The sequence below is a fragment of the Schistocerca piceifrons genome, chromosome 5 (genome assembly GCF_021461385.2).
Source record: "Schistocerca piceifrons isolate TAMUIC-IGC-003096 chromosome 5, iqSchPice1.1, whole genome shotgun sequence".
Classification (NCBI taxonomy): domain Eukaryota; kingdom Metazoa; phylum Arthropoda; class Insecta; order Orthoptera; family Acrididae; genus Schistocerca; species Schistocerca piceifrons.
The window spans coordinates 543,332,583-543,359,963 of NC_060142.1; the positions used below are offsets into that span (position 1 = coordinate 543,332,583).

The 27,381-nt window shown below is 41.7% G+C and overlaps 1 protein-coding gene across 1 annotated transcript in view; it reads right to left on the reverse strand.

The window, feature by feature from the left end:
• The window catches only part of LOC124799128, a 739,238-nt gene that overhangs the window by 228,978 nt on the left and 482,879 nt on the right, over nucleotides 1–27,381 (reverse strand). The window contains exon 8 of the mRNA XM_047262665.1: nucleotides 3,610–3,791. Coding sequence (XP_047118621.1) covers nucleotides 3,610–3,791 — 182 coding nt within the window. The remainder of the gene's footprint in view (nucleotides 1–3,609; nucleotides 3,792–27,381) is intronic.

A 27,381-nucleotide genomic window follows, 5' to 3' on the forward strand; every position in this document is an offset into this window, starting at 1 on the left:
CAACCTTCCGCCATCATCAGGTGGTTCTGATGGGTCGGTCTGTCTGCTGCTGCTGCTGCTCTCATCATTTACTTTCCCCTCTTTGGGGAAGTGTGAGGGGGAGTTTGTAGCCTGTCGGCTTTTACTTCCCTGTATACGTTTGTGTGTGATTATATCTGTAGTTTTTTGGTGTCTGTGAAATGTGATGACTGGTCTGTTTGTGTCTGGTATTTGCCTGAGGTGGGCGAGATGTTTGGTGTTATATGGGAAGGAGCAGGATTAGGGATTGGATATTGGGATTTTCTCTTCGACTTAATCGTCGAAGATCGTCATGGGGCGCTTCTGCTTGTCGCGGGACATATCATACTGAGTGGATGAGGGCGTTTCCTGATCTGGAAGAACCCTCATAGAAGGCCCTTGCCAGATCGTGGAAACGCTCTCTCAGGAGTGGGATTTCGGCTGCGGCGTGCAGATCATCTATGGGGAATCCAAGAGGTAAATGCAATGCCCTCCTGAGGGCACGGTTCTGCAGCCTCTGAAGTTTGTCAAGGTGCTGCTTTGCCGCGTATCCCCAGACAGGGCACGCATATTCCATTACTGGCCGGATCAGGGGCTAGTACACATTTACTCCTACTGGGATGGGAAGAGAGCTCGTTAAGGATTGGGTAGAGGATGGACATTCTTGTGCAGACCTTTCTGTGGACCTCGTCTATATGGGGTTTCCACTTAAGACGAGAGTCCAAGGTTACGCCAAGGTACTTGGCGGTTCTGCGCCAGGGAAGTTGGGTTCCGTTTAGGTGTCGGTGGGGGGGGGGGGGGGACGTTGAGGAGGTTCGCGCCTTCCGAGCATGCAGGTAATCAGCATATCCTGCGTCTTTTCAGAGTTGACGGTGAAGTGCCAGTGACGGGCCCAGGTTTCTGTGTCGTCTGAAACCCTTTGTAGCCTACGAATGACCAGGTCCTTGTTCGCATTTCTCGTGTAGAAGGCTGTGTCGTCCACGTACTGTGCAGCGTGCACCAGGAGGAAGTCTATCTACTCATTGTCAGTGTTATTTATGTTCGTCAGTCGGGTTTCGATTCCCTGTGCCGACGGTCCGATTGCGGCCACCGAACTTCCGGTTGCGGCCGCCGACGCTTCGATTGCGGCCGCCGACATAAATAACACTGACAATGAGCAGACAGACCATTCCATCAGAACCACCTGATGAAGGCGGAAAGGTTATTCGCCGAAATATCGTGGGACTTCAACGATCGCATCCAGCTGGACACACGAGAGCCCTGGAAACAGCACATAGGCCGGAAAAGCCTCCGATCACACTTCAAATTATTGATTACAGCGATGTTATACTGTGAGGTCTTTCTCTGGAAAGCTCCCGGCGCCTGGATCTGGTTATGAATGACTGTGTTCCTTACATCTGCAACGTTCGGGTTTTTGATCATATTTCACAACCATGTGTACAGCTATCCTGGCTACGTGCAGACAACAGCAGAGATTTCCATACCCTTTGTATTCTCTACTGCCCTATGAACGTACACTATCCCCCAAATCTCTCCATTAAAGCTCTTGCCTGAACAACATAGCAGAAACAATCACTCTCGCCGGAGCAAAATCCTCTCTATCCCATTCCACCGATCAGTCACTTTTTCGAAGCCCTTCTCGGTAGAAGAAACCTGATACGGAATTACCTTCCGCATTATATTAGAGAGCAGAATAACATCTCCAACTTCAGAAGACGGTTAATGACATATCTACCAAAGCGCCAATAATGATTATCATTCGCCATATACGCACTTGTAGTAGTACTGCCGGTATAACCTTTATTATTTCAGAGTCAGTATTATTTACTCACATTATCACTATAGATACAAAAATCATTTTAATTTTTTGTCTTGTTACAATTGTTATTTTATTTATTTACTTATTTATTGTTCCGTGGGACCAAATTAAGGAGAAGTCTCCATGGTCATGGAACGAGTCAATACATGAAATTGTAACATGATAGTAGAAACAGATGAAATGAAATATAAGAAACATATTCAGGCGACAAGTCGTAAGTTTAAATAAAGAAAATCAAGAATGTAACACTGGAATTTGCTTAATTTTTCAGCTCTTCCAGGAGCTCCTCGACAGAATAAAAGGAGTGAGCCATGAGGAAACTCTTCAGTTTAGACTTAAAAGTGTTTGGGCTACTGCTAAGATTTTTGTGTTGTTGTGGTAGCTTATAGAAAATGGATACAGCAGAATACTGCGCTCCTTTCTGCACAAGAGTCAGGGAAGTGCATTCAAAAATGGTTCAAATGGCTCGGAGCACTATGGGACTCAACTGCTGAGGTCATTAGTCCCCTAGAACTTAGAACTAGTTAAACCTAACTAACCTAAGGACATCACAAACATCCATGCCCGAGGCAGGATTCGAACCTGCGACCGCAGCGGTCTTGCGGTTCCAGACGAAGTGCATTCCACACGCCTAGTATTAACATAGTGAAAGTTGCTAACTCTTTGGAATAAGCTAATATTGCTAACAACAAACGACATTAAAGAAAATGCATACTGTGAGGACAATGTCAGAATTCCCAGACAATTGAACAGGGGTCGACAAGAGGTACTCGAACTTACACCACATATAGCTCGAACAGCCCGTTTTTGAGCCAAAAATACCCTTTTTGAATCAGGAGAAGTACCCCAAAATATAATACCATATGACATAAGAGTATGAAAATATGCGAAGTAGACTACGTTGTGTTGAACTGTCACTTATTTCAGATACTGTTCTAATGGTAAATAAAGCAGAATTTAGTTTCTGAATAAGATCCTGAACATGGGCTTTCCGCAACAGCTTACTATCTATCCGAACGCCTAGGTACTTGAACTGTTTCGTCTCGCTTATAATATGCCCATTCTGTCAGATCAAAATATCAGTTGTTGTTGAATTGTGAGTTAGAAACTGTAAAAACTGAGTCTTACTGTGATTTAGCATAAAATTATTTTCCACAAGCCACGAACTTATTTCATGAACTACATTATTTGATACTGTTTCAATATTACACACAAGATCCTTCACTACCAAGCTGTTGTCATCAGCAAACAGAAATATTTTTTGAATCACCTGTAATATCATTTATATAAATAAGAAACAGCAGTGGCCCAAGTACCGACCCTTGGGGAACGCCCCACTTAACAGTGCCCCATTGGGACTGAACGTCACTACCACTCTCAATATTTCGGATAATTACCTTCTGCTTTCTGTTCTTAATGTAAGAGGCGAACCAATTGTAAGCTGCTTCCCTTACTCCATAATGGTCCAACTTCTGCAGTAATATTTTGTGACCATCACAGTCAAAAGCCTTCGTTACATCAAAGAAAACACCTAGCGTTCGCAACCTTTTATTTAATCCGTCCAAAACCTGAGGTAACTGTGATATAAAAAAGATACTGTGTATATGATTTTGAATGTTGCAAAGGATGTGTAAATTTGGATACAAACATTTAAGAGTAGAGGAGAAAGTAATACAAAATCTATCTTGCACAAAATGTTCTATGTTTCGTGACGAAATTAAAATAACAGAATTTGCAAATGAATTAGATGCCATTTACATGTGCAATGTTGTTTAGGAAGCAGGTGGACGCACCTTGTAGCGGTCCCTGTCGGAGAGGCTGGTGACGAACTTGTGGCCGGGCTCAATGAGGCGGCCGTCCTCGCGCTCCCAGTAGCAGACGGGCTCCGGGAACGCCTCCACGTCGCACTCCAGCACCCCCGTCGAACCGTTGACCACGCCCACCAGCTGCCTGTGGATGCGGATCAGCGGCGGGACTGCGGGCAGAAGGCGCTTGGCTAGTGCGTGACGCACTGCAGTTGTACACCAATTGCAAAACAGGAGCTGCCGACAACGAGGTCATTAGAGATGCTTCACAACATCGGGTTCCCAGTGCCTTGAAGGAGTCATCCAGGAATTTGATCGATGATACACATGGAAAACACTGAAAATCTATACCACTGGTCATTAAAATTGCTACACCAAGAAGGAATGCAGATGATGAACAGGTATTCATTGGACAAATATACTATACCAGAACTGACATGTGATTACATTGTCACGCAATTTGGGTGCATAGATGGTGAGAAATCAGTACCCAGAACAACCACCTCTAGCCGTAATAACGGCCTTGATACGCCTGGGCATTGAGTCAAACAGAGCTTGGATGACTTGTACAGGTACAGCTTCCCATGCAGCTTCAACACGATACCACAGTTTATCAAGAGTAGTGAGTGGCATACTATGACGAGCGAGTTGCTCGGCCACCATTGACCAGACCTTTTCAATTGATGATAGATCTGGAGAATGTGCTGACCAAGGCAGCAGTCGAATATTTTCTGTATCCAGAAAGGCCCGTACAGGACCTGCAAGATGCGGTTGTGCATTATCCTGCTGAAATGTAGGGTTTCGCAGGGATCGAAAGAAGGGTAGAGCCACGGGTCGTAACACATCTGAAATGTAACGTCCACTGTTCAATGTGCCGTCAGTGCGAACAAGAGGTGACCTAGACGTGTAACCAATGGCACCCCATATCATCACCCCGTGTGATACGCCAGTATGGCGATGACGAATACATGCTTCCAATGTGCGTTCACCGTGATGTCGCCAAACATGGATGCGACCATAGTGATGCTGTAAACAGACCTGCATTCATCCGAAAAAAATGACGTTTTGCCATTCGTGTACCCAGGGTTGAGTGCACCATCGCAGGCGCTCCTGTCTGTGATGCAGCGTCAAGGGTAACTGCAGCCATGGTCTCCGAGCTGATAGTCCATACTGCTGCAAACTTCGTCGAACTGTTCGTGTAGTTGGTTGTTGTCTTGCAAATGTCCACATCTGTTGACTCAGGGATCGAGACGTGGCTGCACGATCCGTTACAGCCATGCAGATAAGATGCCTGTCATCTCGACTGCTAGTGATACTGCGATCTGTATTACCCTCCTGAACTCACCGAAACCATATTCTGCTAACAGTCATTGGATCTCGACCAACGCGAGCAGCAATGTCGCGATACGATAAAACGCAATCGCGATAGGCTACGATACGACCCTTATCAAAGTCTGAAACGTGATGGTACGCATTTCTCCTCCTTACACGAGGCATCACAACAACTTTTCACCAGGCAACGCCGGTCAACTGCTGTTTGTGTATGGGAAATCATTTGGATACTTTCCTCATGTCAGCTCGTTGTAGGTTTTGCCAGCAGACCCTATCGAACATACCTGGGATAGATTGAAAAGGTCTGTTTATGGACGACATGACCCACCAACCACTCTGAGGTATCTACGCCGAATCGCCTTTGAGATGTGGGACAATCCAACAGTGCCTTGATGAACTTGTGGATAGTATGCCGCGACGAATACAGCCATGCATCAATGTAAGAGGACGTGCTACTGGATATTAGGTGTACGGGTGTGTACAGCAATCTGGACTACCACCTCTGAAGGTTTCGGTGTATGGTGGTACAACATACAATATGTGTTTTTCATGAGCAATAAAAATGTGGTGTGGACATTTTGGGAATGTGGGTCTCACGGGGAGCGTGAAAGAGATAAGTCCCTGCAGGCGTATTATCCTCTGCGACCTTGGTGGCTCAGATGGATAGAGCGTCTGCCATGTAAGCAGGAGATCCCGGGTTCGAGTCCCGGTGGGGCACACATTAGCAACATGTCCCCAATGATGTGTATCAACGCATTTTTGCAGCTAGTGTGTCGATTTAATCATCATTTCATTCTAGAGAAGCTGCACGGTCATCAATGGTATCTGTTCTTTCGGGAACATATTCTACCTTCATATATAGAAGAAACGAGGCTCTTAAGAATGAGGCATGAAGGCAGCAGGATTGTTTGCTTAGGAAAGAGGTACAAGCTAAATCGTAATAGGTGAGGGTTCACGCAAGATATTGAGAAAGATACAAATCTAGCGAAACTGAACACACTGTACACGAAGACAAAATATAATTTTGGGAAAGTAAAACTGAAAAGTGTTCGCTTCTGAGGTACAGATGGAAAACCACTGTTCAGTGCAAGAGAAAGGCACTAAAATGGAGTACTTCATCGCAGGTGTATGCGATGAAACAGTATCTGTCCAATAATGTGATGAAGAAGCTGATGAAATTGATGTGTAAGAAGTTGGTGATCCAGTATTACAGTTCGAGTTTGCCAGTGGACTAGAATATCTGAAATGACACCATTCAGTAGTAAATTAAACATGTGTGAGGCGAAGGAATTAGCTAATTTGAGATTTTGACAATAATCTATGGTATGGATGGCTCGGCATCAGATGTGTACAAATGTGTTATACCACGATAGGAAAGAGATTGCTTTGGAACATAAAACATGCCATTTTCTTCAGAAGTTTTAAAATGATAGAGGAAAGCAGATGATCTAAGCAAATATCCCAATATTACAACAACAACAATATAACTGGATCAACGAAGCTCAAAAACTCACAGAAAAAATGAATTGTGCTGAAGAAGGTACCCAAAATAGAGAAAAAGTTATAATCAAAAACCATAACTATGAGGGTTTCCAAGAGAGCGAGGAAACCAAATTCAGAAGAATCTTCACCGGGAAACAGAGGAAATTGCACCGTGAAGAGATACACAAAATACTGAAAGGCAAGAAAAATAAACAAGCTGAAGGTAAGAACTCTTACGTAACTGTTGTCAGCGATCCTTAGCAGATAAGATCAGACACAAAAATAATAAAAGTATTACTAATATCTATGGATCCTCATTTATATAACTGGATTTAGGAATAACTAATTCTGTCGATAGCAAATTCTAAACCTAAAACATATAAATGTGTATATGAAATCTTCAAATAAAAAGATAGTGTTAGTATGTTTTTGATGATAAAAAGGCTTATGTTTCGGTAGACGGAGGCTCCCTCATCAAAAACTTGAATAATTTGTTGTAGGAAGGAAATCTCTTGAAATAATTAAAAAAAACATAGTATCTATAGTTAAATTCCTTGGAAAATTTCTTGTCCCTTCCAAATTATTTCCGCAGTCAGACAAGGAGACATTTTCCACCACTAATATTCAACTGCGTGCTGAAAAAGTTATGGGAATGGAAAGTAGAGGAGAAAAAAAAAATTTTTTTTTGAGTCATCAGTCTTCTGACTGGTTTGATGCTGCTCGCCATGAATTCCTCTCCCTTGCCAACCACTTCATCTCAGAGTAGCACTTGCAACCTATGTCTTAAATTTTTTGGTGGAGCTATTCCAATCTCTGTTTTTCTCTACAATTTTTACCCTCTACAACTCCCCCTAGTACTGTGGAAGTTATTCCCTGATATCTTAACAGATGTCCTGCATCCCGTCCCTTCTTGTTGTCAATGTTTTCCATGCATTCCTTTGCTTGCCAGGTCTCCACAGAACCTCGTCATTCCTTATCATTCCACCTAATTTTCACCATTCTTCTGTAGCACGACATCGTAAATGCTTCAACTCCTTTCTTTTCTGGTTTTCCAACAGATCATGATTCTCTAACATATAGTACTATGATCTAAATATAGATTCTCAGAAATTTCTTCCTCTCATTAAGACCTATGTTCATTAGTGGTACACCTCTCTTAGCCAGGAATGTCCTTCTTGCCAGTGCTAGTCTGCTTTTTAGGTCCTCCTTGCATTTTGCTGCCTAGATAGCAGATTTTCTTAACTTCATCTACTTCCTGGTCACCAAACACAGTGTTAAATTTCTCACTGTTCTCATTTCTGCTACTTATAATTAAGTAGTAAATGAGTTTTGCTACTTGGGGAGTAAAATAACTGATTATGGTCGAAGTAGGGAGGATATAAAATGTAGACTAGCAATGGCAGGGAAAGCGTTTCTGAAGAAGAGAAATTTGTTAACATCGAGTATAGATGTAAATGTCAGGAAGTCGTTTCTGAAAGTATTTGTATGGAGTGTAGCCATGTATGGAAGTGAAACGTGGACGATAAATAGTTAAGCAAGAAGAGAATAGAAGCTTTCGGAATGTGGTGCTACAGAAGAATGCTGAAGATTAGATGGATAGATCACATAACTAATGAGGAGATATTGAACAGAATTGGAGAGAAGAGAAATTTGTGGCACAACTTGACTAGAAGAAGGGATCGATTGGTAGGACGTATTCTGAGGCATCAATGGATCACCAATTTAGTATTGGAGGACAGTGTGGTGGGTAAAAATCGTAGAGGGAGACCAAGAGATGAATACACTAAACAGATTCAGAAGTATGTAGGTTGCAGTAGGTACTGGGAGATGAAGATCCTTGCACAGGATAGAGTAGCATGGAGAGCTGCATCAAACCTGTCTCTGGACTGAAGACCACAACAACAACAATATACGTTTCCTTTAATTTACGTCTATGGTCACAAACGTTTTGTTAACAGATTACCGGTTTCGGTCTATAATGACCATCATCAGATCTGTTTCATTAAAACAAAGTCCTAAAGTACTGCAGCCGTAGTGGCATCTTCAAAGCTGCAGCTTGTTTTGAACAGTAGTGCTACTGACAACATGACTCGTGCATATGATGTTATTTATATATATTTGACGATTCTTGTGCTGATTCTGCATATAACATTTAAAGATGCCACTATGGCTCCAGTACATTAGTACTTTGTTTTTATGAAAGAGATCTGATTATGGTCATTATAGACCGAAACAGGTAAACTGTTAACAAAACGTTTGTGACCATAGACGTAAAGTAAAGGAAACGTATTGCATATACGGGTCACTGTTTTATTTGCGACAATGTCGCAGCTTGTGGAACAACAACATAATTACTTTCGTCTTTTTTCGATTTATTCTCAATCCATATTCCGTACTTATTACACTGTTCATTTCATTCAACAGATTCTGTAATTCTTCTTCACTTTCACTGAAGGATATCAATTCATCAGCGGGTGTCATTATTGATATCCTTTCACCTTGAATTTTAATTCCACTCTGAAACCTTTCTTTTATTTTCGTCATTGCTTCGATCTATAGACTGAAGAATAGGAGCGGGGGAGTATATTCCTGTTTCACTCCTCCCACGAAAATTTCGTTCTCGGTCTTCCACTATTGTTGCTCTTTCTTGGCTCTTGCACATATTGTACACTATTCGTGTTCCCTGTAGCTTACCCCAATTTTTTTCAGAATTTCGTATTTCTTGCAGCATTTTATACTGTCGAAGCTTTTTCCAGGTCGACAGATGTCATAAATGTGTCATGATTTTTCTTTAGACTTGTTTAGATTATCAATCGGAAAGCCCGAATTGCCTCTCTGGTGCCTTTAACTTTCCTAAAGCCAAACTGATCGTCATCTAATACATCCTCAATTTTATTTTTCATTTTCTTTTCCATTTTGTTGACTAGATGTAAGGGAGCTACGAATTGTTTGGTTTCTGCAGACGAACTAGCAAATCTTAGAGGGTGCAAAGAAAAGACTACAACTCCTAAAGGAAAAAAATGAAATAGTGGGTCTGCAAATACAGTTTGAAAAGACAGAATATATGACAGAGGAGCGTAACTCACCAAGAATTCAAAAAAAAAAAAAAAAAAAAAAAACACAAATTATAACGTCAAGAAAGCAGACAACTTAAAATATCTGAGTGAAAATATAAAGATAAAAAGTAAGAAAAAGCAATTAGAATTAGGAATGAAAAAAAATTAACAGAGTATACGTGAAAGTGAGATACTTGTAAAATAAGAAACGTCTTTCTAGAGACTTAAACTGAGGCATGCAACACAGTTGTAAACCCAGAGAGTCTCTCTGTTCCGGAAACAACACTTTTATTTGAATGTAAAATGCCGTTGGAAGATTTGGAAAAGAAAGAAACAAGAATCTTGCAAAAAATTATTTAGGTCCAGTCAAGAACAAAGGTGGCAACTGGGTTTGAGACCAAATAAGGAAATAATCTTCTTCTGCCCTAATATAACATGTGATTTCAGGAAAAGACGTGTCACGTACTATGAGCATCTAGCGAGAATTAAGGAAGGGCGATAAAAAATAAGATCCACACATTCCTCCAAAACAGGAAAACAGAAAAAGAGAATGCGTTGGGAGGAAAGACTAAAAATATTGTACAGGAGACCTTACTCAACAAAGACAAATTCAGACTGGAGGTTGGAAAATCAGATAAAACGGACAAGAAAACGAGTGGAGTCAGACGGTCAGGTGAGCGAAAAAGAGCTCCTTCTGAGAAAATGAAACAGTTGTGGAGAAAGCTGAACGAAAAGAAAAGTAAATAATTATATTGACATGGTTCTTGAGTGGTCTGAGACGAAGCAGAAAAAAAAAGGACCTCGAAGCACGCCCCACGGCCTGCAATATCTTCTACGGCGCAAGAAATGTGCTGCAACGGAGTTTCACTCTGTGCCTTGAATTCTTTCTGAAATCATCCATAACAACACATTCATGACACCATGTAGCACAAGAAACCATGACAGTTATGCACACAACTGGGATACATTCTTGGTGAAGGCAGTGATAAACTGATCGTGCGTAAGGGAGCGTTTTCTTTGGAATGTGTTCAACGTACAACAGCATGAAGTTCACTTTTACTTGGATTGTCTCTTGATAGATCTTTTTATGTTCTCCAGTTCACTTGTTTTAACCCACACAATATTCGATACGTAACTTAACCCTTAGTTACGTACGTGTATGACGACAGGAGGAAAGCACTAATGAGATATTCGAAATAATGATGAAAGTTTGGGATCTAAATTGAATACCTGCACGTAAATATTTTTGATTCAGTAACGATGAATCCCAAAAATGGTAGAGACCTTGAATTGACAGCGAAATTTAGGGGCAGATTGTTCACCAATTCTCCTACCTCCACCGTAAATCTCACGTGGCTGTCCTGAGAGCACAATAAGAGAGATTGGACCTCACACGGAGTTTTACCATAATAAGACCGCTATACAGTTTTTGTTCCAACTGTTAAACGATATGAAATTTGCTGATGTAGATAACTGAGTGTGCGACTAATAATCAATTCAGTGTGGACTTTAGTGTCAACATATTTTCTTACTATTCGTGGATAGACTTACAAAACCCATGGAGCCCAAAGTATCCATTTTTCGTGGAATGATCGTGGTACTAAAATTGTATGACTTTGGATCTACACATACGTGAATCCACAGAGTTTATTGCAATCCGTCAATAGAATAGGATGTATGGAAAATTATTCTGGATCATCAAGTACATTTTACGAGGTCTTGCGGGTTAAAGATGTAAATGGTGATCTAGTATGTACGTTTGGATATGTATGTATATATTTACATAGAGACAGTCAGGTTTACTCCACTCTCTACGAAAATGAAACAAGACAGGTAGTGTTAATATAGGTACGACGGGCTCTTTGCTATACACTGTACAACGGAATTTCGGATTAAGTGTGTACACGTAAATGAGGAAGTACTTTACAAGTTGTTCTCAAACTAATTCGAAGTACACGTAACTAAAACATAACTTCTTTTGTATTTCAAGTCTGCGTTTCGCACCAGGACACAGCGGGTAAATAAAGTGACCATATAATATTAAAGAAGAAAGAGAAAATTTTCAGCCGTGGCGAGGAATGGCAAGCGGCTGGTATGAATTCGCTGACCTCATGCATATTAAGTACAATGTAACAATGGTTCGAAATGTGAAATGCAAATGAACGCTAGTGTCATCATGTGTGGAAACTATGCATACCAGCGATGCGGCACATTTTATTTGTTTTACCACGTGACATTGCTCTGCATATAAAATGCGAAAATATCTCGTATCAGGATATTCATGCACGTCTAAAATCTTGTATATTGCCAAAAATGAGAAATTCTAGTACATTCCACAGCTTTCCTGCTAGGGTATGTATGGAAAATTTTCATATCCATCGACTTATTACGTAGAGAACTCTATTATACTACCGACACATTTAATGTTTTCCAGTAGTTTGGTTTTGGTCCCAGTACTCACGCAGCAGCACGTATTATAGTTATTTTAAGTTCCTTTCAGAGGTCGAGGATGTAAAAAATATTTGAACAGATTACTCCATACTTGAAGTTTGTCATTACGGTTACTTCGAAGATGACGTTCGTGATTTCCAGAATGCTCATAGACTCCGCCCTGAAAAGCAGTTCTTGAACTTTTCACAGTAGTTTCTGGTAAGACAGTAGGCGTGTTTCTTTGACAGTCAGATGAGAATTTCTGTAATGCTCTACCATGAGGACAGCAACACTGTGAACTTTTCCTTTGCTTTTGCTTGTATAATCTTAATGCGAGTGGTATGATCGAGCTCAAATGGATCTCAGACAGTATTGCAATATATGCCCTACACCTGCTTTCTAAGCACGTTCTTTAATTGAAATGAATCTGACTAAATAATATACGTAGGTACGACGTTGATCCAAATATTTTAGAAAAGTCTAGAAATACCAACCCCACTTGAATATTTCAGTCCATGGTTCCTAGGGTATGATTTCTAATGAATGCTATGTGATTTCCACATGATGTATTCATATGACCGCTGAATCAGCTCTCAAGTACGAAATTACGGCGACATAATGAGGTAGTTCTTAGTAGTTGTCTAACATTCCGCGTAAGTCAAACTGTACTCCCAATTTGCTCCATACTGTGACACTTTGTACGTGGTTAATCTGAAACTATGAAGAGATGATTTTCCAAGGGTCTGAATGTACAATGCTTTGCGTTGTAAATGAAAAGCGCCCAAAGGCTGTCTAGGAACGGCACCCTGTATTTGGGGAGAAACAAAAATAGCATGTTTAGTATATGTAACTAGGCACACATTTTAAGGGGACCACACCCTGCCCATCTAATCCATGTTAATTTAAGCAAGTATTTGATCCATTTCTGAAAAAAACTATTTGATGCAGGACCTTAATGTTTTTACTGTATGTTACATGGCGCTAATAGAGTCAACTGCTCTAAAATCTACATTATCCATTTTATAGTTTTTAAGAAATACTTTTTTAAATTTATTAACAAAAGATATTGAGTTTTTTCTGCAGAAAATATTTTTTTGTGAACTTCCAAATGGGGGAATATTCATGAATGTAGTACCAGAGGTGGCTTTTTATGTTATGCAGTCTCTGAAAATTTCATTCATTTATCTATGATAGTTTCTGATATAATGGGGCATAAGTACTGAAAATTTTAGTTTGCGGGAGATTGAGTTTAAAGAAAAAACTTTTGAAATTTGTTACTTGCAGTTAATTAAAACTGTCCTGCTTCATATGATGGCCCTTCTTTGGCCTCTAGCAGGTCTTCCAGCTTCTTTTCACCTTCCTGGATGTTTGTCTTGCTTTCTTGGCCATATTAGATGCAGACCTGTCTGCATCGGCTATCCTCATTTTATCGCAATGTTGCAGCCCAGTGATCATGTTTTCACCAGGATTAATTCCCAGCATTTTCAGTACCCAACACTCTCCAGCATTACCGCAGTTGGATGTATTAACAGCATCATGAACTCCTAGTTTCATTGTATGCATGCCTACAAATACAGTTTTAGGAAGGCGGTTCCAAATTGTACTGTTGAAACATTCATTTGGGTTCTATGCCTGCCCATGCAGACATTTCCTTAGAAGGTCAGGATGAGCCAAGTCTCTGAAAATAGGTTTAATTGCTGTAACAACAGCAGCAGGAAGAGAATGCTGGTGAGAATGAGATTCTGCAGTTGCCTGAGCCCTATTGTATATGCACCACGAATTTTCTCCTGATGGACACAATCCATGACATGGCTTATCATCAGTAGAGAAAGAATATGGCTCAAACATCTCTCTTCATTGCCTCCAGATTTTCTTTATTTCTCCTAACTGCCTGCCCATAGTAAAACTGCAAGTTTTCTGTTTCAGTTTTAGTTAACCGGTCAACAATTTTCCGTCTTCTAATTGAAAGCGTGTTGTTTACAAACAGCAGAAACAAAAGAATACCGACCGTTGCATTCCAAAGATAGACAACACACTCGGGAGTAAAAAAAATCCCTAACGTGCAATCTAGGGGATATAAAGATCTAAAATATATGCAGAAATGTGGGTGACAGAAAAGTAAGCGTGGCACATAAACACACGTGGTAGGAAAATGCTCTTTAAATGCTCGAAAAAAAAATCAGCAAAATCCTTTTCATAGCACTTAAATAAAACAATCTATCAAAATATGATGAAAATCGAAAATCGATTTTTTTCGACCTGAACCACGGTGTGGTCCCCTGGCCTGAAAACTTACAGACGTACCTTTGACTTACAGTTAATGAGAAAATCTTTTACATTCTTTGGGGTGCCGCGTGCGATACATCGGAGCGCAGTTAACGGGGGGTGCTTCACTGAACTGCTTTGGAGCTGGTACCTGAAGATGATGTGCCTGTCATTTGTCGTCTTGTTTCTGGAGCACTCCTATTGGTTATTTCTTGATGACATCCTGTATAACAATCTGTAACTGGTCTGGAGGCAACTCTGAAAACCCCGCACCAAGGTGTCGTAGCACGCTGCCAGAGGAACTGCTGATATAGTGAAATATTGCGCGGTAATTCGTTTTCAGCAATAGTAGGGGACCAACGCCGAAACAGCCCACGCTGGTTTGGTATGAATGCGCGGTAACATTGCGCCATCAAACGCTACTAGCCCTCAGACTCTTTCAGTGAGGTCAAATAATTCTGAATGGTGATGAACGCACTGGCAGACCATCTCTCTGTGAATAAACAGTTAACAGCACCATAAGTGGATCTTATGGTGCTCGACGACGGGCGTATCAGAACCGAGGTGCTAGGGGAACAATAGATCAGGTTTAAACATCTTGCACGACATCCTGGAGATGATTAAGTTCGCTGCACGAGTAGTTCCACGGGTGCTCACAGTAGCACCAAGACAACAGCAGCAATGTTTGTATCTGTGTCAGTGCTTTCCAGCTTTCATTATGCTTCCAATCGCCAAGGAACGGTGCTGCATGAGTGCCTAAGATGTTCCAAAACGGCGCTCGTAAAAACGGGATATTCCGGTGCTCAAACGTCGGGTTCTGTTGGAGATAAGAAAAGGTGGGGTGAAGTGTTTTAGACAGCCCTTGAACTAGGGACCGTTTCTGTACGTAACAGAGGTATCGAATTTGTGCGACTTGGTGTCACTATCACACACTACAGGATCAAAGTACGAATATTACACGTTCCTTACCGCTAAGGCAAACGGTGCAAATCGATTGATTCTTTTTTTGCATTTGAGGTGATTTACGTTGGGCTTGGTAGGATTGATAGAGGCGCCATTAGTTCATGGACGGTTCCTCTGAAAATCCCCAAACAGTTATCTTTTTACTATATTTTCACCGCTACCAGCGGACAGAAGCCAAGCCGTGGATTCAAAATTGGCTATGTACAGCAAGTGGCTGAAATCTTTAAAATGTATTCCTAAGATCCAGTCACGATTAACTAGAAAATTCTCTTCATACCCTTGGTTTGAGTTACTTTACTTCTACATGTAAAATACAGTAAGGGCGGAAGTCTAAATAATAAATAACCGGAGCAAATGGCTCAAATTTTAACGGTATATTCTCTAGTGAAACATGGACGATAACTAGTTTGGACAAGAAGCGAATAGAAGCCTTCGAAATGTGGTGCTACAGAAGAATGCTGAAGTTTAGATGGGTAGACCATATAACTAATGAGGAGGTATTGAACAGGATTAGGGGGAAGAGAAGTTTGTGGCACAACTTGACTAGAAGACGGGATCGGTTGGTAGGACATGTTCTGAGGCATCAATGGATCATCAATTTAGTACTGGAGGGCAGCGTGGAGGGTAAAAATCGTAGAGGGAGACCAAGAGATGAATACACTAAACAGATTCAGAAGGATGTAGGATGCAGTAGGTACCGGGAGATGAAGTAGCTTGCGCAGGATAGAGTAGCATGGAGAGCTGCTTCAAATCAGTCTCAGGACTGAAGACCACAGCAACAACAACATTCTCTAGGCATCTGTCTAAAAGAGTAATCTCCCCGTTTTCGAAAATCCTTATCTTTCATAGAGAAACACCACAAAAACTTATTTTTTGGACACCAAGCCTAAAGTGCGTGTTTCGGGACGGCTGTGTACAGCAATTGGCTGTATTATTTACGATGTACTCGTATTCCTAAGATCCAGATCTCGAGCAACCTTGAAAATTTTCTCCATCTCTTTACCTGTTTCTGAGATACAGACGTTCAAATTTATCGTCCTTGTAGAGTAAAATACGCACCTAAAATCCGGTGTGAGACGAAAATTTAGTTTATAAAGTGATGTATTACGGAGAAATACGGTGCAAAATGTCTCCGTTGTCGTCTGGGAGCCCCATTTTATAGTACTGAAGTACAAGCAAGATTTTGTTTACATAAAATCCGGTCCGAGATGTAAAATTAGTCTTTCATTATTTCAATTTTACATATGTAAATTATCTAAATTTTACTAACCAATGCGTTTCTTTTCGTGTAAGTTACAAACTCTGACTGGAATAAGGGGTACCAGATACTTCATTCTACCTTTCTCAGCACGTTTAAAAATTTTCCCAAAAGGTTTGGCATGCGAACATATTGACGTTATTTTTATGTTGAGAGAGAAGAAGACAGAGGCAGTGACAAAGAGAAGTAAAATTAATAAACACTGGGATGTGCTAAACAGGGTATGTGATATAGAAAGGGGAAGGAGACAATGCCAGTGAGGGAGAAAGAGAAGACACAGTGGCAGTGGAACATACACTCATGCTCATAAATCAAGGATAATCGCAGAATGTGGTGCCATACAATGTGACACTACACAAAACTGGCGCTTATAGCATAGGCACGTAGGGAACACACACAACACAGATCTGTAAGTCCACACTATTGGCGATAAGTTGAGAAACCCATTCCGAAACACACGTGCTACAAAACGCCACTGCTTCCTGCGCATGTACCCCGACATCAATATGGGATATGATCGCCATGCACACATACACAGGCCGCACAATGGGCTGGCATACTCTGGAATAGGTTGTCGAGCAGCTGCTGGGGTATAGCCACCCATTCTTGCACCAGTGCCTGTCGGAGGTCCTGAAGCGTCGTAGGGGTTCGAAGACGAGCAGCGATACGTCGACCGAGAGCATCCCAGACGTGATCGATGGGGTTTAGGTCTGGAGAACAAGCACGCCACTCTATTCGCCTGATATCTTCTGTTTCAAGGTACTCCACAATGGCAGCTCAGCGGGGCCCTGAATTATCATCCATCAGGAGGAATGTGGGACCCACTGCACCCCTGAAAAGGCGGACATACTGGTGAAAAATGACGTCCCGATACACCTGACCTGTTACAGTTCCTCTGTCAAAGACATGCTGGGGTGTACATGCACCAATCATAATCCCACCCCACACCATCAAACCACGACCTCCTTCAAGGACATTAAGGATTTGGTATCTGGTTCCTGGTTTACGCCAGATGAAAACTGGCGAGAATCACTGTTCAGACTATACGTGGACTCATCCGTGAACATAACCTGGGACCACCGTTCCAATGGCCTTGTGCTATGTTCCTGACACCAAGCTTTACGGGCTCTCCTGTGGCCAGGGGTCAGTGGAATGCAGTTTGCAGGTCTCCGGGTGAATAAACCATGTCTGTTCAGTCGTTTGTAGACTGTGTGTCTCGAAACCACTGTTCCAGTGACTGTGGTAAGGTCCCAAGCAAGGCTACCTGCAATACTCCGTGGCCGTCTGCGGGCACTGATGGTGAGATATCGGTCTTCTTGTGGTGTTTTACATTGTGGACGTCGCGTACTGTAGCGCCTGGAGACGTTTCCTGTCTGCTGAAATCGTTGCCATAATCTTGAGATCACACTTTGTGGCACACGGAGGGCCCGTGTTTTGACCTGCTCTGTTTGGCCAGCCTCTAGTCGCCCTAGTATTCTAACCCTCATAACGTCATCAATGCGTGTTCTTTAAGCTATTTTCAACACACAGTCACCATTAGCACGTCTGAAAACTTCTGCAAACTTACTCGCTGCACGGTATTCTGACATGCACCAACACACTTCCGCGTATGTGGACTGCTTCCAACGCCACCGTGCGACGACCGCAGGTTAAATGCAACGCATGGTCATACCCCGAGGTGATTTAAACCCGCAAACCGCCCATCAGAGCGTTGTTTCACCACGTATCAACATATGCTTAATATATGAGCATGAGTGTAGTTGACAGTAACAGAACTGATGGGAAATGAGTGAAGGAGACAGTGGCAAGGGAGGGTGGGAGGAATAAAGAGAAAGAGAAAGTGGAAGTGGGTGGCAGCCAGTGATAATGAGAGACGGTGAAAACGACGAAGAGAGAGATAGTGACAGTGAGAAGAGGCAGCAGCAGTGGCATGGAAGGAATGAGATATTAGCAGTAGGAGAGTACAAGAGGGAAAAACTGACAGTGAGAGGAGACTACGAGAGGAGACAGAGCGAAGGGGACTAGGAGTGCGATCCAGGAGACAGTGACGGAGAGACAACGAGCTGCGCTGAGTGAGTGAGTGAGAGAGTGAGCAAGGCAGCTGGCAGTGAATGAGTGTGGGCGACTTGCAGCGAAGGACTACTAGGTGTGAGTGTGTTACAGTTAGGGGAGCCTGTGAAAGTTAAAGGTGAGTTGGATGTTAAGAGAAGCGTGAATATGTTCACATGCTAAAATTTTTGCGAACATTTTTACCGGTGCTGAGGAAGGTAGAATGAAGCAGCTGTTACCTTACTTTTCGGAGTCCGACGAAACACATTCGGATTTTTTGTTTTCAGATAGGAACACTTTTCCGCTAGTATCGCTATGAACCCGAGACAAAGGAGCAAGTGAATCCACGACCGTCGGAAAGGGCGAAGACCCAACCCAGATTCTGGTCGTATGTGAAGTATGTTAGCGGCAAGAAAACAATCAATGCCTTCTCTCCGCGATAGCAATGGAGATTCTACCGAAGACAGTGCTGCCAAAGCAGAGTTACTCAACACAGCCTTCCGAAATGCCTTCACAAAAGAAGACGAAGTAAATATTCCAGGATTCGAATCGGGAACAGCTGCCAACATGAGTAACATAGAAAATAATATCCTCGGAGTAGTGAAGAAACTTAAATTACTTAATAAAAGCAAGTCTTCTGGTCCAGACTGTATACCGGTTAGGTTCCTTTCGGAGTATGCTGATGCATTAGCTCCATACTTAACAATCATATACAACCGTTCGCTCGACGACAGAACCGTACCCAAAGACTGGAAAGTTGCACAGGTCACACCAATATTCAAGAAAGGTAGTAGGAGTAAGTCACTAAATTACAGGCCCATATCGTTAACGTCGATTTGCAGCAGGATTTTAGAACATATATTGTGTTCGAACATTATGAATCACCTCGAAGAAAACGGTCTATTGACACACAGTCAGCATGGGTTTAGAAAAAATCCTTCCTGTGAAACACAACTAGCTCTTTATTCACATGAAGTGTTGAGTGGTATTGACAAGGGATATCAGATCGATTCCGTATTTCTGGATTTCAAGAAGGCTTTTGACACTGTACCACACAAGCGGCTCGTAGTAAAATTGCGTGCTTATGGAATATCGTCTCAGTTATGTGACTGGATCTGTGATTTCCTGTCAGAGAGGTCACCGTATTAGTTGACGGAAAGTCATCGAGTAAAACAGAAATGACTTCTGGCGTTCCCCAAGGTAGTGTTACAGGCCCTTTGCTGTTCCTTACCTATATAAACGATTTGAGAGACTGAGCAGCCGTCTTCGGTCGTTTGCGGATGACGCTGTCGTTTATCGACTACTAAAGTCATCAGAAGATCAAAACAAACTGCAAAACGATTTAGAAAAAATATGGGACTGGTGCGAAAAGTGGCAGTTGACCCTAAATAACGAAAAGTGTGAGGTCATCCACATGAGTGCTAAAAGGAACTCGTTAAACTTCGGTTACACGAAAAATCAGTCTAATCTAAAAGCACTAAATTCAACTAAATACCTAGGTATTACAATTACGAACAACTTAAATCGGAAGGAACACATAGAAAATGTTGTCGGGATGGTTAACCAAAGACTGCGTTTTATTGTCAGGATACTTAGAAAATGCAACATACCTACTAAGGAGACTGCCTACACTACGCTTGTCCGTCCTCTTTTAGAATACTGCTGCACGGTGTGGGATCTTTACCAGATAGGAATGACGGAGTACATCGGAAAAGTTCAAAGAAAGGCAGCACGTTTTGTATTATCGCGAAATATGGGAGAGAGTGTCACAGAAATGATACAGGATTTGGGCTGGAAATTATTAAAAGAAAGGCGCTTTTCGTTGCGGCGGAATCTTCCCACGAAATTCCGATCACTAACTTTCTCCTCCGAATGCGAAAATATTTTGTTTACACCGACCTACATTGGGAGGAACGATCACCACGATAAAATAAGGGAAATCAGAGCTTGTACGGAAAGATGTAGGTTATCGTTCTTTCCGCGCGTGATACGAGATTGGAATAATAGAGAACTGTGAAAGGTGGTTCGATGAACCCTCTGCCAGGCACTTAAATGTGATTTGCAGAGTATCCATGTAGATATAGATGTAGACATCCTCGTGCTAGGCAGTACTGCGTCTATTTTGGTGTGATGTTAACACATTATTTTCGTAAGACGCAAGTCGCCACAGAAGCATGAAACAGCACTGTAGTGACAGGGCTACAGCAGGCTGCCGAGACGGCACGTCGGTGGACGACGACGCCTCAGCCTATTCCGCACACCGTTCCCTGGGTTTCCACGTGCTGCCTCAGCTCCCTATATTCTCCCATCGCGACATCCAGTGACTTCGTTCTGTTTCCTCGGATGAAGAAACCACTGCGGGGCAGACATTTCAAGGCTTTTGATGTGGTGATTTTCGAGGCGGCAGGTTTCTTGAACAAGGTCTTACAACAAGGTCTGAAACATGTCACCCAAATGTCACACTGAATGGTGAATGTAACTAAAAGCAACAACATTGCAGCTTGATTTTTTCGAGGTTATAGTACCGGGTGGTTCTAGTTAAAGTGCAGCACGCAAGAAGGTTCCACTGTTGGCTGTAATTATCATCAGGCAGCGAAACTTTGTAGGAATGTGGAAACGATTGACTCGGAAAAAAATCAGGTCCAGTTTTGGCCACCAGATGCAAATCTAGCGCTGTATAGCATTTCGTGGGGGTCTCTGGTGCTCATATTCGAGGCGGTTAAAAATAAAATCAATATTATGCCTTTTACACTTGTTTGATCTTTTGTGCCAACGTTCCTAATCCATTACATCTGGAAACATTTCAATACAACTTTCTTACATTCACAGAGATTTATATGTGGTGACCAAAATTCGAGCTAATTTTTTTCGAACATAAACTGATTCCCCATTAACACTTTAGGATATCTACCAAGTTTCGCTGTCATGTGATAATTACAGGCCACGCTGGACCTCTGTGATTATGTGAATGTTAATTGTATGAATCCAGGAGACATGGATACCTCTCTTACAATCGCTTATTTGTAGAAATTTTCATTATATATGTATATATATAGGGTGAGTCACCTAACATTACCGCTGGATATATTTCGTAAACCACATCAAATACTGACGAATCAATTCCACAGACCGGCCGTGAGGAGAGGGGCTAGTGTAACTGGTTAATACAAACCGTAAAAAAATGCACGGAAGTATGTTTTTTAACGCAAACCTACGTTTTTTTAAATGGAACCCCGCTAGTTTTGTTAGCACATCTGAACATATAAACGAATACGTAATCAGTGCCGTTTGTTACATTGTAAAATGTTAATTACATCCGGAGATATTGTAACCTAAAGTTGACGCTTGAGTACCACTCCTCCGCTGTTCGATCGTGTGTATCGGAGAGCACCGAATTACGTAGGGATCCAAAGGGAACGGTGATGGACCTTAGGTACAGAAGAGACTTGAACAGCACATTACGTCCACATGCTAACACCTTTTTATTGGTCTTTTTCACTGACGCACATGTACATTACCATGAGGGGTGAGGTACACGTACACACGTGGTTTCCGTTTTCAATTCCGGAGTGGAATAGTGTGTGTCCCGACATGTCAGGCCAATAGATGTTCAATGTGGTGGCCATCATTTGCTGCACACAATTGCAATCTCAGGCGTAATGAATGTCGTACACGCCGCAGTACATCTGGTGTAATGACGCCGCAGGCTGCCACAATACGTTGTTTCATATCCTCTGGGGTTGTAGGCACATCACGGTACACATTCTCCTTTAACGTACCCCACAGAAAGAAGTCCAGAGGTGTAAGATCAGGAGAACGGGCTGGCCAATTTATGCGTCCTCCACGTCCTATGAAACGTCCGTCGAACATCCTGTCAAGGGTCAGCCTAGTGTTAATTGCGGAATGTGCAGGTGCACCTTCATGCTGATACCACATACTTCGACGCGTTTCCAGTGGGACATTTTCGAGCAACGTAGGCAGATCATTCTGTAGAAACGCGATGTATGTTGCAGCTGTTGGGGCCCCTGCAATGAAGTGAGGACCAATGTGGTGGTCGCCAATGATTCCGCACCATACATTTACAGTCCACGGTCGCTGTCGCTCTACCTGTCTGAGCCAGCGAGGATTGTCCACGGACCAGTAATGCATGTTCTGTAGATTCACTGCCCCGTGGTTTGTGAAACCCGCTTCATCGGTAAACAGGTAGAACTACAACGCATTCTCTGTTAATGCCCATTGACAGAATTGCACTCGATGATTAAAGTCATCACCATATAATTGCTGATGTAGCGACACATGAAACGGGTGAAAGCGGTGACGATGCAGTATGCGCATGACACTACTTTGACTCAGACCACCGGCTCTCGCAATGTCCCGTGTACTCATGTGTGGGTTCATGGCAACAGCAGCTAACACACCAACTGCACCCGCTTCTCCTGTGACGGCCCTGTTACGGACCCGTTTGCGTGCATACAGTTGGCGGTAGATGTTTTGCAATGTGCGGCACGTTGGATGCTCTCTGTCCGGGTACCGTTCTGCATACACCCTGCAGGTTTCAGCTGCATTTCGCCGACACTCGCCTTAGATACCATCTCCGCCTTTTCAGAGTTCGAATACACCATGGTCACAGTTCCTACAACACTACACTATCACAGACGTCTGGTAACGCGGTGTACTACAGTTGGTCTGCGTGCGGAGACGAATGCAGAATAACAATAGCAGCAAGCGCTACATGCGGACATTGCGACAGCTAGACCAAACCACAATAGTGCACTACAGCCACACTCGTAAACACGGTCGTCATGTCCCTGCAGATGCTGCTCGCTGACCGTGGCCCGTGTTTGTTACAACACGCAACTGAACGTCGGAGGTTTCAAGCGTAATCTTTAGGTTACAATATCTCCGGATGTAATTAACATTTTACAATGCAACAAACGGCACTGATTACGTATTTGTTTATATGTTCAGATGTGCTAACAAAACTAACGTGGTTCCATTTGAAAAAACGTAGGTTTGTGTTAAAAAATACTTCCGTGCATTTTTGTATGGTTTGTATTAAACAATTACACTAGCCCCTCTCCTCACGTTCGGTCTGTGGAATCGGTTCGTCAGTATTTGATGTGGTTTACGAAATGTATCCAGCGGTAACGTTAGGTGACTCACCCTATATATACACTCCTGGAAATTGAAATAAGAACACCGTGAATTCATTGTCCCAGGAAGGGGAAACTTTATTGACACATTCCTGGGGTCAGATACATCACATGATCACACTGACAGAACCACAGGCACATAGACACAGGCAACAGAGCATGCACAATGTCGGCACTAGTACAGTGTATATCCACCTTTCGCAGCAATTCAGGCTGCTATTCTCCCATGGAGACGATCGTAGAGATGCTGGATGTAGTCCTGTGGAACGGCTTGCCGTGCCATTTCCACCTGGCGCCTCAGTTGGACCAGCGTTCGTGCTGGACGTGCAGACCGCGTGAGACGACGCTTCATCCAGTCCCAAACATGCTCAATGGGGGACAGATCCGGAGATCTTGCTGGCCAGTGTAGTTGACTTACACCTTCTAGAGCACGTTGGGTGGCACGGGATACATGCGGACGTCCATTGTCCTGTTGGAACAGCATGTTCCCTTGCCGGTCTAGGAATGGTAGAACGATCATAATTGTCATCATCATCGTCACTACTTACCCACATCCCTGTTTCGGTTTAACAGTCCAACACATTCTAAGGTGTCATACATTACATATTCTTGAGACACGATATGTTGTTAGGTTTGGTCAGTGATTTTTGAATATTCTAATTACGTAACTGATCCAATAGTTTTCATGTCATCACTTTTTTCCTCTTTTGGAGCAGTGCTTAACCGAACCTAGAAACATCGATCAGCTGCTTGGGTTTGGCCTTCATCTCTGCCTATTAATACACATGTTTCCGTCTCACACAACAGAGCTGGTGCTGTCATGATTTAGTCAAATTTGTGTGTGCTTTTGTGTAGAGTCTACCTAGGCTACTACGTATGTACCACAAATATTAATGAAGAAATCGTTACCGTATGTACAGCGTTCCGGTCGTAATTTGGAGATGACAGAAACAATGTGTGCAGTCTGTTGAAATGGAATAAGATGTTTGTACGTCGAGCACACATCTACTGTTTTTGTTGCTGGAGGACAGCACTGGACGACACACTAAAAATTGTATGCCTGTGATTGTCGAGATGTCCATACGGAGATTGGGCAATTGGGAGAGAAGAAAAGAAGCAGGAAGTTGTTTGGAACTTTGACTGTACGCAAGCGAAGAATCAGGACAGTGATGTAATGTGCTTTTTATGATTTTGTTTCAGATGTGGCTATGTTTTTTGACGAAAGTAAATTGGTACCGTATTTAACTTATAAACATTGGATATTGTCGTCAATTATGAACGTTAAATATTAAAAAATGCGAAAATGAATATGATTGCAATAATTACAATTAGATAGTTTTTTCTTTTTGTGGTAACTGATATTAACCAAAAATGCAATATTAATTAACACAACAGTGGAATGTTCTCACATTATTTTAATTCCTTCAGACCAAGCCTATTAAATATTTTAACAGTTTCATAAAGGAATTAGTAACTGAACGAAATAAAAGTATAACGGAACAGGTTTTTGAGTTGTTTGTGGTGTGTGTTGGATAATTATTATACTTGTATGAATGATAATGAGTTAATTTTGGAAATTTTCAGTAAAATTTGAACTAAATGAACTGTACTTCCGTACAGCATTTTGCCGTGTTATCATCACCAATTGACGGAACTAATTTTTATTATTATGGAACAAGTAGGAGTAGGGTTTGGGGTGAGATATGGTATATATCAACTAAATTCTTTTATTCCCACCGACCTAACGCCAAGTTCTCCGTTACTCTGCTGTAATACCACATCAGTTGTTGTAGAGTATAGTAGTTTTCTAGTGGTGTATCAGCTTCCATCAGTGATATAACTTTTAGAAGGTATAATGTTTGGAAAATTATTTATTTTTATTAATTTTATACATACATGAATTTTAGGAACAATTCATGTTGGAAATCGCACACAACTTTCCTTCTGTTTTGGTTTTGAACTTTCTATACTAATACTTCCTCCAGACACTTATTTTTACTACATAGTCTACATTTGCTGCATCTGTTGAGTGGTAAGTGAATCAAGCGTTCTGTAATTCTCTTATCTTGATTCCGTTTTGCGTTCGTTCCCAAATTTATGAAAGTAGTCTTGTTTACGTTAATGAGGTTTGGGTCTTTAAGAGTTTCGTTTCCTCACAAGACAGTTAAAGGCCTTGACATCTAATTGCAATTAAACCTAGAAGTATATATCATTTTATCATTTTTCTAATTTAACGAGAGTAGGTAAGATGCCCTGTGGATTTGTGTTTATCAGTCAGAACTGTTCCAGGCCTCTTCCCAACTTCAACTGTTATTTTGGCCTTATATGTTTCGTATCTGCGACATATATTTCCAGTGTATTCCGCGGCCTCAGTTTATGACTCTCACAGCTTCGACGGCGCCCCCTCACAGCCTTTGCTGCTACAAGTTGTCTGTTCTGTTTTAATTAATAGAGTTTTTGCACTGTTGTTGGATGTAGGCCAAAGGGATATAAATAAATTCTTTGAGAGCAACGCAGCTTGTGGTTTTACAATGAGGGGTGTGAAACTTTGATTTTAATTCACGTTTGTGCCTCTTCATGCTTTATTTAAATTCCGACGCGGCGTTTCGCAGTGGTATGCCGAGCTATGTGTGTGCAGGATTAGAATTATGAACTTGGGCACATTTGAGACTAGCGCAATATGTAAATACAAAGGTGCCAGGCAACGGACCACGTTCTGTGTCGCTTCAGAGAGTGTTTTTTTTTCTGCACTCAGGAAGTTGATTTCTGTGTGCAATGTATAGCTGGTGGTACAGGTATTACTTTGTATGCACAGTATTTTTGGTTTCGGTTTTTGTATAGTTGTTAAAATGGGACAAACGATACTTCTCTTGAAGACTGTTGTGTGAAGTGTCAGACAGAGCTCTCCACTTTACCAATGAAATTCAGCATGTTTACTAACGAAGGCGTTGACACATTGAAGCACAAAAACAAAGGCACAAAGATGATATTCTGGAAAGTACACGAATAGGATTATAGAAGTACTATCAGCTTACGTGAAGCAATACAAGTCACAAATACATGCAAAGAATACGAAGATCCTAGTATTAAGCACGCACTTCCAAACAGCTACATTAATATTAAAGTGGGTAGTTCAGAATACGATTTTTTTTTTTTTTTTTACTTAGGAAACGTCATTCGGAAGACAACAGATGCAACTCAGTAATTAAAAGTGGAAAAGCCCTTGTCGCTCGCACCTTCGAGAACCAAACGTGTTTCCTATCAATCCACTACATGAAAATCAACATAAGGAAGACTTTAAGAAAGGTTTATATCTGGGACATACTTCTACGTGGAAATGAAAAAAAAGTAATAACAGCGACATAAATATGAATATGAAGGGAAGCAAGAAACCGATCTACACAAAAATGAAAGCCAATGAGGGAGTTGGACTAGCAGGTGAAACAAGATAACTCCTTAAGGCAATGGAGTTACGGGGAACAAATATTATACGCCATGCTCCTGTACACACACGCTTGTTTGCAAAATCGTCGAAGAAGCGGCAGTTGTTTACAAAGAAACACTCGTACGCTATATATAAAAAACAATATAAATGTATATTAACAGGATGACATTTTTATAAAGTTTTTCGAAATATTTGTGTTTTCTTCAATGTTTTGTGTATTTTATGTTATGTATTTGAATGTACTTAATCAGTAAAGATCTTTAATTTATATGTGAATGTAAGACTTATATTTTGTGTACAGTCACAAGCTCATGCTTAGGTCAATAC